At 44.5% G+C, this 14433-nt stretch overlaps 1 protein-coding gene across 3 annotated transcripts; it reads left to right on the top strand.

The window, feature by feature from the left end:
• The first annotated feature begins 293 nt into the window (after positions 1–293).
• On the top strand, positions 294–11753 carry srl (sarcalumenin). Of its 3 annotated transcripts, XM_030089144.1 has the most exons (7): positions 294–359; positions 7039–7135; positions 7482–7577; positions 8212–8247; positions 9236–9353; positions 9487–9719; positions 9803–11753. In XM_030089144.1, exons 3-7 carry the CDS (start codon positions 7529–7531, stop codon positions 10612–10614), a joined length of 1248 nt encoding a protein of 415 aa, XP_029945004.1. In that variant the 5' UTR covers positions 294–359; positions 7039–7135; positions 7482–7528; the 3' UTR covers positions 10615–11753. The 3 variants fall into 3 exon arrangements, with proteins under 3 accessions (XP_029945004.1, XP_029945005.1, XP_029945006.1); XM_030089145.1 differs by lacking the exon at positions 8212–8247; XM_030089146.1 differs by lacking the exons at positions 294–359; positions 7039–7135; positions 7482–7577 and having other exon boundaries at positions 8229–8247; positions 9486–9719.
• The last annotated feature ends 2680 nt before the right edge of the window (positions 11754–14433 follow it).

The following is a 14433-nucleotide window of genomic DNA, read 5'->3' as shown; positions in this document are numbered from 1 at the left end:
TGCCATGAGCAGGCCGATCCCGCGCCGTCGGTGAGACGACAGACTCTGGTTTTGCACTGATGTCCAGTCCAAACCTGCAGCCTCTTTTAAAAGGAGAGTCAGCTGCTCTGTACATGTAGAGGCTGGTGTGACTCCTGTAACACCTCAAGCGCACACACACACACACACACACACACATCTCAGTCCATCCAGCAGCTGGCCCTCCCGGTGCCCCGCCTCTCCTCTCAGCGTGCACTTTAACCTTCCTGCCTTGGTATATATAGTCTGTGTGACTATCAGAGTTCTCCTGGCAGCCATCATGAAGGGTACGGTCTCAGTCTGCTGTCTCCTCTCCCTGCTTCTTTTGCAGGCCACAGCAGGTAAGACCTGACGGCGTTTTGGTAAAACATCCTGCTTTATTAGGAGTTTGAACACTATGGGAACAATATATGGTTGTTTAGAAATGCTGCAAATGAATGAAAGTGATCTGGTGGTGGTTTTAATGAATGTGTGATGAAGTTTGTTGTACATATTGACTGCTATCTCAACCATTCATTGATTCTTGAATAGTCTGATCAGGGACAGGCTAACGTGGCCGAAGGCAGAGTTTACTTGCAGGCGTTGGTGTGGGTTGTGAGGGGCAGTTTGGCCATGAATGGCCCTGGCTTTTCAAGACACAGGAGACCCCCAGCCAAGGATAGACAGATGGAAATGTCATCCTGATCTTTCTTTAACACTAAGACTATTTAAAATCTGTCCCAGTTTGTAATTACACAGCTGGCGCCATTTATTAATCACGAACTTGGCCGACTCCTTCTCATGACTTGGTCTTTCTAATGTATTTTAAATAAGAAACAAATCGATTTCTAACATGCAAGTGACATCTGAGGTTCGAACCGATGTCTTGTGTCACGTTTTGACCAGTTTTTCAGAGGGGAAAAAGTTGAGGATCATTCAAAGCCGCTCGGCTCATGCAGTGGACTGACAGCGTGTCAGCTGTCCTGAAGCATGGCAGCTGATGGAAAGTCTTAGTCGAACTAAAGAGAGGAGAGCAGCCATGTGGGAACCCGAGAGCTTTCCTTCTGTCCATTGATTCGATCTCTTTGCATCATTTCGTTCAAGGAGAGAATGTTCCTTGACGTGGGCGTCATTTCCTGTCTTAATAACTCATAATGCGGTAAAGAAGAAAGATAACTTCCCGTGTCAGAATGAATGCGGTGGCATGGCATCTCTAGAGTTGAAGTGATCACCAGTTACTCCTGCAACGTGAAAGTGTGGACTGGCACCGCCGCGTTACCCTTGTCTGTCACCCCTGTCCGTCCTTGGGGTGGCGTTGGGCTCCGCAGCCCGGACCCAGGCCTTCATATTCCAGGCTGCTGTCAGGTGTCTAAGATTGGAAGGCCTCCTGAAACCTAACACTGTCCACTACAGTTCCTCCCTTCCTCCATTTGATGCCTCCACCCTCCCTCCCTCCTTTTTCCTCCCGGCTCCTCACCCCTCCCGGTCCTGTGCTTCCCTTTAGATTCGCTGCACAGCTGCTGTCACTCTGCACTGTCACAATCACAATTTATTCCCAGCAGTTGGCCTTTTAGGGACATGCATTCTCCAGGCAGGAGAGGCCGTAGCTGCGACCCTTCATTCAGGCCCGTGCAGGTTACTTTTGGCGCTCAAACCGTCTTCATTAGAAACACACTGCACGGCCATAATGTGAACCGATGTCTCGCTGCAGTGCAAACATGCATTTTGACTGTAACGACTGCAGGATGTGCTCAGCTGTGAAACTGATGAACTCTGTCGCTCACAGTGTTTTTGCGAGAGAGGTACGAGAAATTCCACTAAATGAGAGGAACGTGAAGCTGATCTGCCATCATCTCATCACACTTGTCAGGAAAACAGAGCAATCAGCACATTTTGCTTTTTTTTTTTTTTTCAAACCTGCTGAAAGTTAGAAATAGTTTCAGTCTTGCTTTTGTGTTTCAGCTTCAATCAGTTGTATATTTTGATGTGAATCAATTTGGACACATGAAAGAAGGAGCTTTTCTCCTTTGATTATTGGCTCGGTCCTGTGAGCGCACCGTTCAGTGTGATGGTAAATCTGACACACTCGGACTGCTAAAACCTCATCGGATTTAATCATAACAAAGAGATAAGTCTCTTTTATTTCTTCATCAAGCCAGCGTTGTTTGGATTTGATGATAAAAGACCAGAAAATTCCGTACTTCTCATTTCCAGAGTTTTATGTGGGTCAACACTTGATAACAAGTTTCGTGCAACTTGTTGACCAAACGGCATTTTGAGAACTGCTCATACAACAGGAAATCATCAAAGATGCAAAAAAAAAGCACATACTTTTGTGCGAATATTTAAAATATTTCAGCTCTACTTTAAATCCTCTCTCAAATACCCATCTCGGGTGGATTATTGTAAGTGACTCGGGCTATAAATGCTGTGCAGTGCGGTTTTGGCTCTTGCTACATCGTAACCCATATACAAATACACGTTAAATAATACCATTAAAAATAAATACTGACATCTGTGCCTTTTTGGAGCTTAGAAATGTTCTTCACACGAGTATGTTTATAGTTGGTGGTAACTCTATCCATCATCAGTGCTGTTATAACATCTCTGGCCTTCCTGTCGCTGCAGACGGTGGTGGGTGGGGGGGGGGGGGGGGGGGTGGGGGGGCACATTGAAAGTTAAAGGAGCACGGCGTCCACGTGATTTCCTCTGGTGGCACGCAGCGTGTCTGGGACATCCCACCGCGGGTCGTAGTAGAGGAGACGTACACACAGCCGTACTGAAAACTGTAACACTACACACTCCTCCTTAAGACCAACTCCGGCGGGTCCCAAGGGCGCCGCGCGTCCTTCGCTGGCTCTCCAGCCGGAGAGCAGGGATAAAGGCATCAGATCAACACCTCAGCAGAAAGTGCCTTTGCCCTCGTGTCTTCCTCCGAGCCTGTTACTGCTCTTCAAGTGGTGCTGTCAGTGACCCTGTAGTGGCTCAAATACGTTTAGAGCCTGATCTTGGAGGGGATTTACTTTTATAGAAAGTGTATTTGCTGCAGTGTAAAAGGAATAAAAGAGTTGTATTTCTTGCTGAAAGAGTTTCCTTTGAAACGTAGAAAACATGGATGGCTTTCAACTCGAACCGGCCTGTGAGATTTGAGTCCGAGTCTGAGAGAAGTGAACATCTCAGAGTCTCCAGACTGACGAGGAGTCAAAACCTTAAAATAGGCGTCAGTCATTCTGGCCCCTCCTCTGTCCATCCTTTGACCCATTGTGGGGCTATTTCTGACTCCGGGGGAGTACTCGCTCCACCAGCAGTGCCACCTGTTGCCATATGTGGCCCCCTCTCACCACACCCTGCTCAAGCTCTCTGAACTGCCTCATACCATCGACCCTGTAGCAGCAGAACAGTCACTTGCATTTTTAAAGTTACGGGTTCATTTACATTTTATAGTCTTTGTTTCAAAAGGTTTTGCAGATTTAATGCAGTTCGATTACATCTGATGTCAAAAGTTATATTAAATGTTCCTCTGGTCTCTTCAGATATGGATGAAATCAATGCCGCTCCGCTGATCTCTGCTCTGGAACCCCTTGGCCTTCAATTTCAGGGGGCCTGAATCCCCCCACATCCCCAGGATAAACCCTTTCCGTGGGGGTTCCAGGCCTGCTGCCCTCATCATGTTCACTTTAATTTAATTTACCCCCACAGAGCTGCAGGCAGAACATGATCCTGGGGGTTTCACACACACACACACACACACACACACACACACACACACACACAGACCCTTTTCAGATTCATACTGGAACACTAACATATATAAACACAATACATATTGATGTGTTTGTGCAAATATTTTTTCTGAATAATTCTCTATTCAGTTTGCCATTATTAGTTCATCTTATTATTGCATTTCTATGCTGATGGGTTATTTACATCTGCACAGACGTTCGACATTATTGGCGATGAAAGAACAGCCACGGCGTTACGTCTATAGTCGTGGCGTGACTTAGCGGCGAGCTTAAACCACCGACATTCCTACGGGATGCGCCGGTGCCGCCAGAATGTTTCCCCAAACTGACTGAGGGTTGTGTGGCAACGGGCTCAGCGAGGACACATGGTCCCGGACGCAGATGTCCGGGGTTCAACTCCCGTGGCGCCTGCAGGGTTAATTTTGTGCCTTGATGCAAGGGGTCGCAGGCCGCGTGCAACACTACCTCTCTGATCTCTGCGGAGCACAGTCCCAGGGCCTCCGTCCGGGATCGGCCGGATTGGAAGGTGTTAACACGTTCACAGCAGTTAAAGCCCACTCAAGAGGCCGGCGCTAAAAGACATGACTCCTCGCAGTAATGAGTCAAGTTACACAAGGTGAATTGAGTTTCCTGCGCCGCAGCACCGAGCAGCGATGGCGTCGTTTTCCTCGTCTGATGGGGAAATAATTGAAACGACTCTTCCAGATGCAGCCAGGTGTTAAAAGATCTATAAAACCAGTTTCATCCAAAACATGGAGTCCGACGTTCAAATATTTAGGAACTCTTCCTCTTGATACATCACCTGTTGTGAGAATTCTTACTGACTTGCGAACGTGTGAATTCGCTCGTGCACGTTCTCGGGGTGACGACATTGCTCACACTCCGCTTTCTTTCTGGTTACTGACCTTTCGGTTTCTCTTGTTCTTTCGCTGTGCTGGCAGCCACATTGCACGGGCCTATTTTTAGTTGGTTGACTCTGGGAGAATCAGCAGCTTTGCCTTGTCTGTTAACCGGCAGCGCGTCGCTGCAACCACGCGGCGAAGGAGCGGCTTTCGGGGTCTCACCTGGAACTTCACGCCGAGAGACTTTTTAATGCTCACTTTGCTGTGCACCGACTGATTTGATCAGTTTGCATTCACCAGGCTTGACTGGTTGTGCAGCTTGGTGGATGCTTGTAAACAAACAAATCGTTTTAAAGATTTGATTGGTCATTAGATGCGACACTGAACGCTGGCCAGAAATGTAAAAAAAAAAAACACATCATGGACCTCATGGCCAGTGGCATCACTCCAGGTCATGGTGGAGGATGCCACAGCAGTGCTGCCCTGAGCGGTGGGATCTCTCACAATGCGATACAGTTTATTATTAGAGCACAGAGAAACGTCATCGTCCATCTCTGTATTGATGAGATATAAACACATTTATAGTGTTTAAAAGCCACATGTCGATGTGTTTTTGTTAAAATGGGTGGATGAAAGAACAACATTTATGTAAATGCATTTTAATTCTAACTCGAAATTCTACCTGCTGCTCATTTTCACACTTTTCCCTTTACCCAGGTTAGTTTCTGTGTAGAGATATATAAAGAGTACTTCATATATGCACTCTGAGCATCACAGTGCCAACTTTTGATTCTGTATCAATGCTTTCTGATCCCTTTTGCAGACATACTTTTGTTGAACTGCTGATAGGTTACAGAATACACTGTCAGTGAGCTCAACATATCACAGTTTGAAGACAAAGCCGTTACAATTGTCTTGGTTATTTATTTACTCTGTCCAAGGTGAGATTAAAAAGTAATCGTGGGAGTCATTACACTTTTCTAGTGGCTGTAAAGTAAATAAATCAGAAGATCACATAAGTTGTTCATGCATTGTGTTAAAAAGAGAAAAAAAAAACTCATGATGTTCTGAGTTCGTTTGCCACATTTGAATTCAAATAACATCTTCAGTATCCGACCGATATCTCGGCCGTAGCAGGCTTGTGTGAAGCAGAGCAGGGTGGGAGGCGTTATGGGGGCCCTCCTCTGAGGCCTGGGCACACAAGGACAGGCCTCGCAGCCCGACAGCTCCCTGATTGGCGGTTAAAAATAGACGAGAAAAGACAGAGGATTGCACATCATTGTCTCATGCATATTACCGATGGGAACACTCAGTCCGGCTCCGAGTTCTCCTCCTCGTCTATTATGAAACCGGGGAAGTCCCTATCTGTGCCGGTCTTATCTCTGCTGTTGTTATTAAGCCCATGGTGATGCCAAACACGTCTTTGTCTGCTTTATTTTCAGCGCTTGCGTTCTAAATTAAGAGCTGATTGTACTAACAGCTGTGATTTAAGTCATCCGATATGTTTAAAAGTGGACATCACTGTTGTACTTGTGTATGTTTTTTTTTCTTCTCTCTCATCGACATACATACCTGAAATACTACAACTTTATTAATTAAAAAAAAGCTGAATTTTAAAGCGCTGAACGAAATTATGTTAACCTCGTCACAGACTTTTACACACAAACTGATCAGATGTTATAGTCTGTGCGCTGCAGAGTAGTTTTACTGCCCGTATTGTGTGAGCTGCTGTCTCCAGCTCCTTCACGTCACATGTTCAAGTGTCACTGAGGAAGACACTGTGTCCCAAAATATTTGACCTGTATGCAGGGGGCAAAAATGTAAGAGACTCCACGTATCTAAAAAGAAATCACTCCGTCCTGTCATGAGGACAGCTTTTTAAAAACTTCATCATACGTGCATTTGTCATGAAGTCGTTCAATCATTTGGTTTGATTTGTTTTTTTAGATTATTTTACAATTAATTTCTGCACAATATAGGATTGAAGCAGATGCATTGCTCATGCAAGGTTAGGCTGGTGAGGCCGTTATCTCCCAATCTGATCATTCAGACTACAAAGAAAAGGTAAAAATCTTTGAAGGAAATGTTATTTTTCCTTTTTTTTTTTCTCGTGGCCTTTATTCTCCTTCTTTGTAGTGAAGGATCACAGTGAAAGGCTGCACAGCACAAGGCTTAAATAACACAAAAAAAGTTCACAGGATGGGAGAATATCTGCTTTGCATTCAATACAAAACCTCTCACCCTGTGTTTGTTATCAAAATGTCATCGCATTACAGATAAATTCCCTGCAGGGCCGGCGCACACTGAGATACAGAGTGTATTGATTGATGTAAATCCACAGATATCATCACTCCTGATTGAACATGTATGAGTGACTGTCCTCATCAGATTTCAGTATTATACATAATTAAATTCTGACTATAAATGTTGTTGTTGTTGTTGTCATGTTTTCACAGAGGAGGAGGAGGATATCATCCTCCATCCTGAGAGACAGATCTCACATCGATGAGACGCTGCGGCTTGCAGCCGAGGAGAAAGCAGGAGACTATGCAGGTGAGATCTAAAGACCTCTCTGAACTTTAGAGTTTTACCTTACATTAAACTGTTTTCACTTCAGATACAAGCAGAACATGAGTACAGGCACACTGGAAAAGTCTTGTTTTGCACCAAACACCCAATTGCAAAATTAAGAAGTCATGCGCGATATCTTCACAAAGAGGAGGTCACTCAGCCAACAGAAGCAAGAAGAAGAAATAACTGAACAGACCGAGCATTTCAAAGCTTTATTTCCACCCGGTAGTCTTTAAGACACTTTTAGGCTGACCCTAAAGTCTTGGTGCCTTTTATGGTTCCTACCCAGCTTTCTGACCCATTTCTGTTTTTTTGTTTTTTCCTCCAGCGGCCCTTCAAAAGCTGCGAAATATCTACCACAACTCCATCAAGCCGATGGAGCAAGCGTACAAGTACAATGAGCTGAGGCAGCACGAGATCTCAGGTACGGCTCCAGACCCGGCTGTGGCTGCCTTCTGCTTCACTTTGTCATGTTGTGTGGATTTTTTCTTTCTGTCTGAGTTGCATTAATGACTGATTTGTTGCCATGTTTTTACACACACAACATTATTCCATCAGCAGTGAAAAGTTTCTTCAACTTTGTGTCTATTTTGAAATGTGGCATTATGTTGTCTCTTTTTTTTACTATTGAATAGATGTTCTTTGTACTTATAAGAAATTCTTTTTTGCAATATTGCAGTTTTTTGAGGATTTTAAATTGCACACTACTGATTATCAGTGACTTCCTCTCCCAGCTGCACACTGAACCTCTACTTTCCCACAGTGAAATGAAGCCCGCCCTCTTGTGGCTTCACATAAATGTACTTTTTGAATGTTTTCAGAAGAGTAACCCCATGCAGGCACACCATCCATCTGTAGGCAGACATGTTTGGCACGCCGTAGGTCAAATATGGAGCTAGATTCTTCCCACCCGTTCATGTACATTGTGACTCTACCCCTCCCTGTTGCTTGTAGAAAACCTCACTCCTTCACTGAGCTCTCCTCCACCCCCTGTCCCCCCTCACCCCTCTCTCCCATCCATCCATCCCCCGTCTCCTCCACACCCCATCATCTAACAGCCTACCCCGGACGAACCCTAGGGGACTCATCCACAGGTGGGTGTGTGGGCGGGGCTTCCCTGTGCATGGCACTGCCTGAAGTGCTCTGCCCCCCTTCCTCTCACCCTCCATCTGCCTTCATGTGTGTTTCACTTCGGGGCCTGCAGCTGAAGTGATCCACGAATGAAAGCGTCGAAAAGCAAAGCAGAGCAGGAGGTTTCTGCTCCACATCATGTTGAGGAAGAAGCTGCTGAATCGGATGTTCAGTTTGTAGATAGCAACAGAGAGGGAGGTTAGGATGACCTATGGAGGGGGTTTGCATGTGCAGCTTTGGCTCCAGCAAAGGACTGACAGGTTATCGGAGGGGACACTGGTGGGAAAGGGTGGTCAGTGTTCAGCTAGGAAAGAACTGATCTTAAATGCCACTAAAATTTGAAAAATCCTCTTCTTATCCTTTCTTCTTTTTTTTTTTTTTTTTGGTCGTTCTTGTTGAGATTTGCATCACAAAGGAATTCTGGCTTGGGACTGACATTAACTGCGTCCCTCCACCCCCCCTGCACCATGTCCACTCACAACACATGGCAGCTTGCGAAGACGCAGCTTTGCCTGAAGGCATAAAGACTGCAGAGCTTTTTTTATTTCTTTTTCCAAAATACATAACTACTTCTTTGTGTGTTGTGTGATTTGGCTGCTGTAAATGAACTTTTTTTTTTTAATATGTTAAAAAAAACTACTTCCTAACAGCTTCAACCAATTTTTCTTTGCCTTTTTTTTAAACCTTTCAGAGAAAAAAAGCAACAAAACAAACAAGCCTGTTCTCTGGATTGAGAATGACAGTACTATTTATATACCTTCCTGGGCCTGATTAATGGTAAAATGAGTTAATTTAATTAGCAATATTAAGTAATATTAATTTTTGAAAACAGATCAGCTGCTCCACACTTTTTATGTGGGAACATTTTTCAATTTTCAGTGGGCTGAAAGAAAAAAATGTTCTTCATTGTCCCTAAGCTTCTCAGCAGTGTGTTCTCTCCTTTCCCCACAGATGGTGAAATTACCTCCAAGCCCATGGTGCTGTTTCTGGGACCGTGGAGTGTAGGAAAGTCTTCCATGATCAATTACCTCCTGGGCTTGAGCGACAGCCCCTATCAGCTCTACACAGGGTATGAAATATCAGAGACTGACCAAATAATGTAACGAATGTGTGCAAAACTGCAAATCTAGACTGTTATAAATGTATTTACACCACCATGACCTGATCATTTTCTCTCCATCTTCCTCTCTTTGTTCTGCAGGAGCTGAGCCCACTACCTCTGAGTTTACTGTCATTATGCACGGGGAGAAGATCCGCTCGGTCGAGGGCATCGTCATGGCGGCGGACAGTTCTCGCTCCTTCTCTCCTCTGGAGAAGTTTGGCCAAAACTTCCTGGAAAAGCTGATCGGCATTGAAATGCCGCACAAGCTGCTGGAGCGCGTGACTTTCGTGGACACTCCGGGAATCATTGAGAACCGCAAGCAGCAGGAGAGAGGTGAAGCTTCCATCTTTGTTTTACTACAAATTAAAACACAAAAGGGCTTTATAGAGATTCATGATTATTCTCTCTCCATCTAGGTTACCCTTTCAATGACGTGTGCCAGTGGTTTATTGACCGAGCGGACCTCATCTTCGTGGTGTTTGATCCCACCAAGCTGGACGTGGGCCTGGAGCTGGAGATGCTCTTCCGGCAGCTGAAGGGCCGCGAGTCGCAGATCCGCATCATCCTGAACAAGGCCGACAACCTGGCCACCCAGGACCTGATGAGAGTCTACGGCGCTCTCTTCTGGAGCCTGGCTCCCCTCATCAACGTGACCGAGCCCCCCCGCGTCTACGTCAGCTCCTTCTGGCCGTACGACTACGCGCCCGACACCAGCCGTGAGCTCTTCAAGAAGGAGGAGATCTCCCTCCTGGAGGACCTCAACCAGGTGATCGAGAACCGGATGGAGAACAAGATCGCCTTCATCCGCCAGCACGGCATCCGCGTCCGCATCCACGGCCTGCTGGTGGACCGCTACGTCCAGACCTTCAAGGAGAAGATGAGCTTCTTCAGCGACCCCGAGCTGGTCTTCAAGGAGATCGTGGACGAACCGGACAAGTTCTACATTTTCAAGTCCATCCTGGCCAAGACCAACGTCAGCAAGTTCGACCTGCCCAACCGCGACGCCTACCGCGACTTCTTCGGCATCAATCCGGTCACCAACTTCAAGCCGCTGTCGGCTCAGTGCTCCTACATCGGAGGCTGCCTCCTGGATAAGATTGAGAGGGCGATCACAAACGAGCTGCCCGCCCTGCTAAGCAGCATTAACTCTGGAAAGCAGCCCGGCCTGTCGGCCTGCGAGGCGACTGGCTGCGGCGAGAAGCCAAAGAATCGCTACCGAAAGAACTGAGGAACGCAGAATAACTGGAGCGGAGGACGTGATTAGAAAGAGGAGGCGAGGTGGAAGGGTGTGGCTCAAGCCAACCCTGGTTTTGTCAGAATGCTTGGATTGTTGAGGAGACAGAAAAGAGAAGATTCTTGGTTTTTTTTTTTGTTTTTTTGTTTTTTTTTTCTTCCTCAGGAGAATAAGGGGAGGTAGACGTAGGGACGTTGAGAATGCTGCAGGTTGTGGGAGGGGAGGGGACATCGCACGATAAGGCAGCTCAAGGACACAAGCGCTGAAGACACGAGAACACGCAATGACGCAAGACGATCGCTGAGTTTTATTTTTTTGTCGACACACACGCCTCCCTCTCTCTCCGGTGCACAATCACAACGGACTGTCTGGGACTTTCGGGGGTTTTGGGGGAAAAAAATAATAAAGAAGGAATGTAAACGGATAAATAACATCAAATAAAAATTGAAAATCCTGAGACTGAAAATAGACAAATACCAGCTCCCTTGTATGTGAATAAAACAGAAAAAAGTTTTTGCAGCAGGTCAATTCCACGAGCTTCAAGTTGTTTTTGAAGTAGCTTTATTTGCGGGTGCTAACGAAGCCTCAGTGTTTGGGAAGTGTCCAAACCGTCGCTTTTTTAACTGGCTTAACACTGCATGTTGGAAATCTCAGCCTGTTTTTAACACACGCATGTGTTTTTCCTCTCATATTAACAAGCGTAATGCAATACTTCCATGTTTCTGACATTTGAACCAGTCTTGCCACGCATTAAATAAGATCTCTTTCTTCTCTCTCTTAGTTTTGTATGCTTGAGATTCTTGGTTGTTGACGACCTGTGAAATAGGCAGAGGTCAGGGTTCAAGGGTCAGAGTCTCCAGAGCGGAGAGGGTTTGTTCATTCTGCTTCACTTCTTAAGTGTTCTGTTTTCGTTTGAGGCTTTAAATTTTAAATTCAGTCTTTTCCTCCAATAATAAGCTTGCCGGCGTTTCAAACTGAGCGACCACAAAAGACACATGAATTATGTGCTTGAACTGTCTTTAACAATTTCTTCTGCAGGTTAGAAAGATATTTATTGATTTTTTTTTTCTGTGTAACTTTCCAAATGTGCACTGAAGTAGTCTGTACGTGTGCAACAAAAAAAAAAAAAAAAGGAGAAAGGAAGAAACAGAAATCCTGCTGTGCATTTTAAATCTTTACTGCAAGAGTGTGATGGTAGATCTCTGTGATAGTGGATATTTTAGCTTATGAAAAGTTCGATGGAGCTAAAGGTGAAGTGGAGGACTCATGAGTTGACCCCTGACCTCTATGAATAAGAAGGAACCATCAAAATGTCAAACGTTGTCCCAGAACCGGAGACGATGATGCTTAAAAACGCTCAAGTTCTCAGGCCTCAAAGAAAATCCAGAGAGTGGCTTAGTGAGTACCTGAAATCTAATCGGGAAAATTTAATTCTCTGGGCAGCCGTTTGCTTTGTTAGTGCCGACAAATTGGTGGTCAACCAGCAGAGGCAGTACCTTGATATTGCTCAGTATCATCGCCACAGAACATAACCTTTCTAAAACCACAGCGTGTCAGATTTTGGCTTTGATTTGCCAAAATGTTTAAAACCATTTTAAAAGATGCTTTTCTTCTTACAGACCCAGATTGCACAGCTTATCTAACAAACTGCTGGTTATTGCTTCATATTCACCACACAGACAGGAAAAGTGGGAGCGGTCTTGTGCTTTAACTCAGCAAAAAAACTAACAAAATTTTTCAAAATGTCAAAGAGCACATTAAAACAAAGTTAGAAATTGTCAAAGAAAGGGCATTAAGGAATTAACTACAGCTCACTGCAGCACCTTCCATGTCCTGTCTTACTAACCCCTGAGCTTTGTTGTATGAAACAGAGTAATATAGCAAACATATTCCCAATAAAAAAGCAGATTTTCCTTTTTGACCTGTCGGAGTGTGTGAGCGCTCCACTGGGTGTGTTCAGTATGTTTACACTGTAAATACAGAACATGCCCACCAGAGAGTGCTGTGTAAAAGAAGACAGAAAGACAGGGAGAGACCACTGATCATGGCAAAACTTTACAGCATTATGTGGTTGTGCTTTTAGTATATTTCAGTGCCATTTACCTTCATTTACCTGTGAAGTAGATATTGATTGGGTGTGTGTCTCCATTATGATAGTTGTTGGTTCTTTTTTTTTTTTTTTTGGTATAAAGTTTCGATTAAACTTGGCCCAACTTTTGAAAGCTTGATCGTCAAGAATAAAGACATCTGATGAATCTGTCAGCCAACCATTGTGCTTTTTTTTTAATCCCCTGAAAAAAATCTCTCTAACATACAACAAAAAAGTAAACAATACATGTCATAAATGCCAATATATTACTAATTTTCACTTCATAATCAGTTACTAACATGTCACCGGTAATGGTGTTACAGTAACTTTAAACGAGGTGTCCCTGAACTTTGAGGGTCTCTGAAGGTCAGTTCTCTTTAAGTTTTAGGTGTGAAGGAATGGTGTTTCCCCTCAGCTGCAATGCACCAACAGTTTGTCGTGACTGGTAGTGGGGAGGGGTGTGTGTGAGGTGGAAGGAGGGAGAACACGCTTCGATGTGAGAGAACATAGAGAATGTTGATGGTTGTCTACCAACTTTCTCCTGAAATTCAGGTTTGAGCTCTTTTGGAATCTTCCGTGAAATTTCCTCCTGTGATTCCTCAGGAATTATGGTTTAGAAAGAAAAGCATAAAAGGAAATTGGGGAATGGAGTTCAGATGCACACAGACAGTGATATATGCATCTAGTCATTTAAGGACATAGAAAATATGTATTTTTAATGTAAATAAAATGTGTTAATGCTAATTCATGCAAAAAGCGATTCTAATAGTTTGAAGCACTCACAAAACACATCTAGTGCACGAAAGCAGACATCATGAAACTATAATCAACCCATCACAGCTAATATCTCCACTTAAAGCTGCAGTGTCACATCAGTGACTTGTAAATCCCACAACTCCAGATTATTCACAGCTGTTCACAACACAGCAGGTGCTGAAAGCAGATCTAGATATCCCGTCGATGAAACACTAAGACGCGCGATTGATAGATTGTGACCTTCACATGCTAATTTGTATTGGTACGATGCATTCTCAAATAGCGGATCCACTAACGGATCCATAATTTGCGCAGCTCAATCTACCGATCAAAAACGCACTTGACAAAAATAACTTGGTCGCTGTCCTTGGTGCTGAAGAGATTTTTGCTCGATCAACTGCGACTGCGTGACGTGGCTCTCAGGAAGGTCAAAGGTGAACAGAAAGCATCAGGTGTTTTCACAACCAAGGCTGTTCCTCAGTGAATAAGCTAACACGGTTATTTTCAACAATTTTCCTCTGTTCTAACATTTTCAACCCTTCGCGTCAAAACAGGACACTTAACTACTTAGTTAAATTATGATCTCTTTTCTTCCTTTGATGACTGTTTCACATGCAAGTGACGAGTGATACGCAGCGGCTGGAAATGATTGATGGTCCATACAAACAAATGTACTGGGGGACCATTGGCTGAGCAGTAATGTAATTAGGTCCATGAGAGTGTTAAAGAGGTGGAGAGCCTTTCTGGGGGGAATGTGAGCAGATGCTCGTCCATTGGTAACAGCGTGTCTAAAAATTGAATAACACTTTCAGACTAAAGGAGATCAAGCATGTTAAATTAAAAGCAAAAATCTGGAAACTGCCGGAAGACATCATATCATCAAACAATTCATAGAATTGCTCGATGATATGATATGGTGCATGATATGATGCATAGAATCACACACACACACAGGTGCACAGGGGCCA

Source organism: Salarias fasciatus, chromosome 4 (genome assembly GCF_902148845.1).
Source record: "Salarias fasciatus chromosome 4, fSalaFa1.1, whole genome shotgun sequence".
Taxonomy (NCBI): Eukaryota; Metazoa; Chordata; class Actinopteri; order Blenniiformes; family Blenniidae; genus Salarias; species Salarias fasciatus.
Note: the sequence above shows the minus strand (reverse complement) of the source record. Positions and strands in the feature narration are given on the sequence as shown.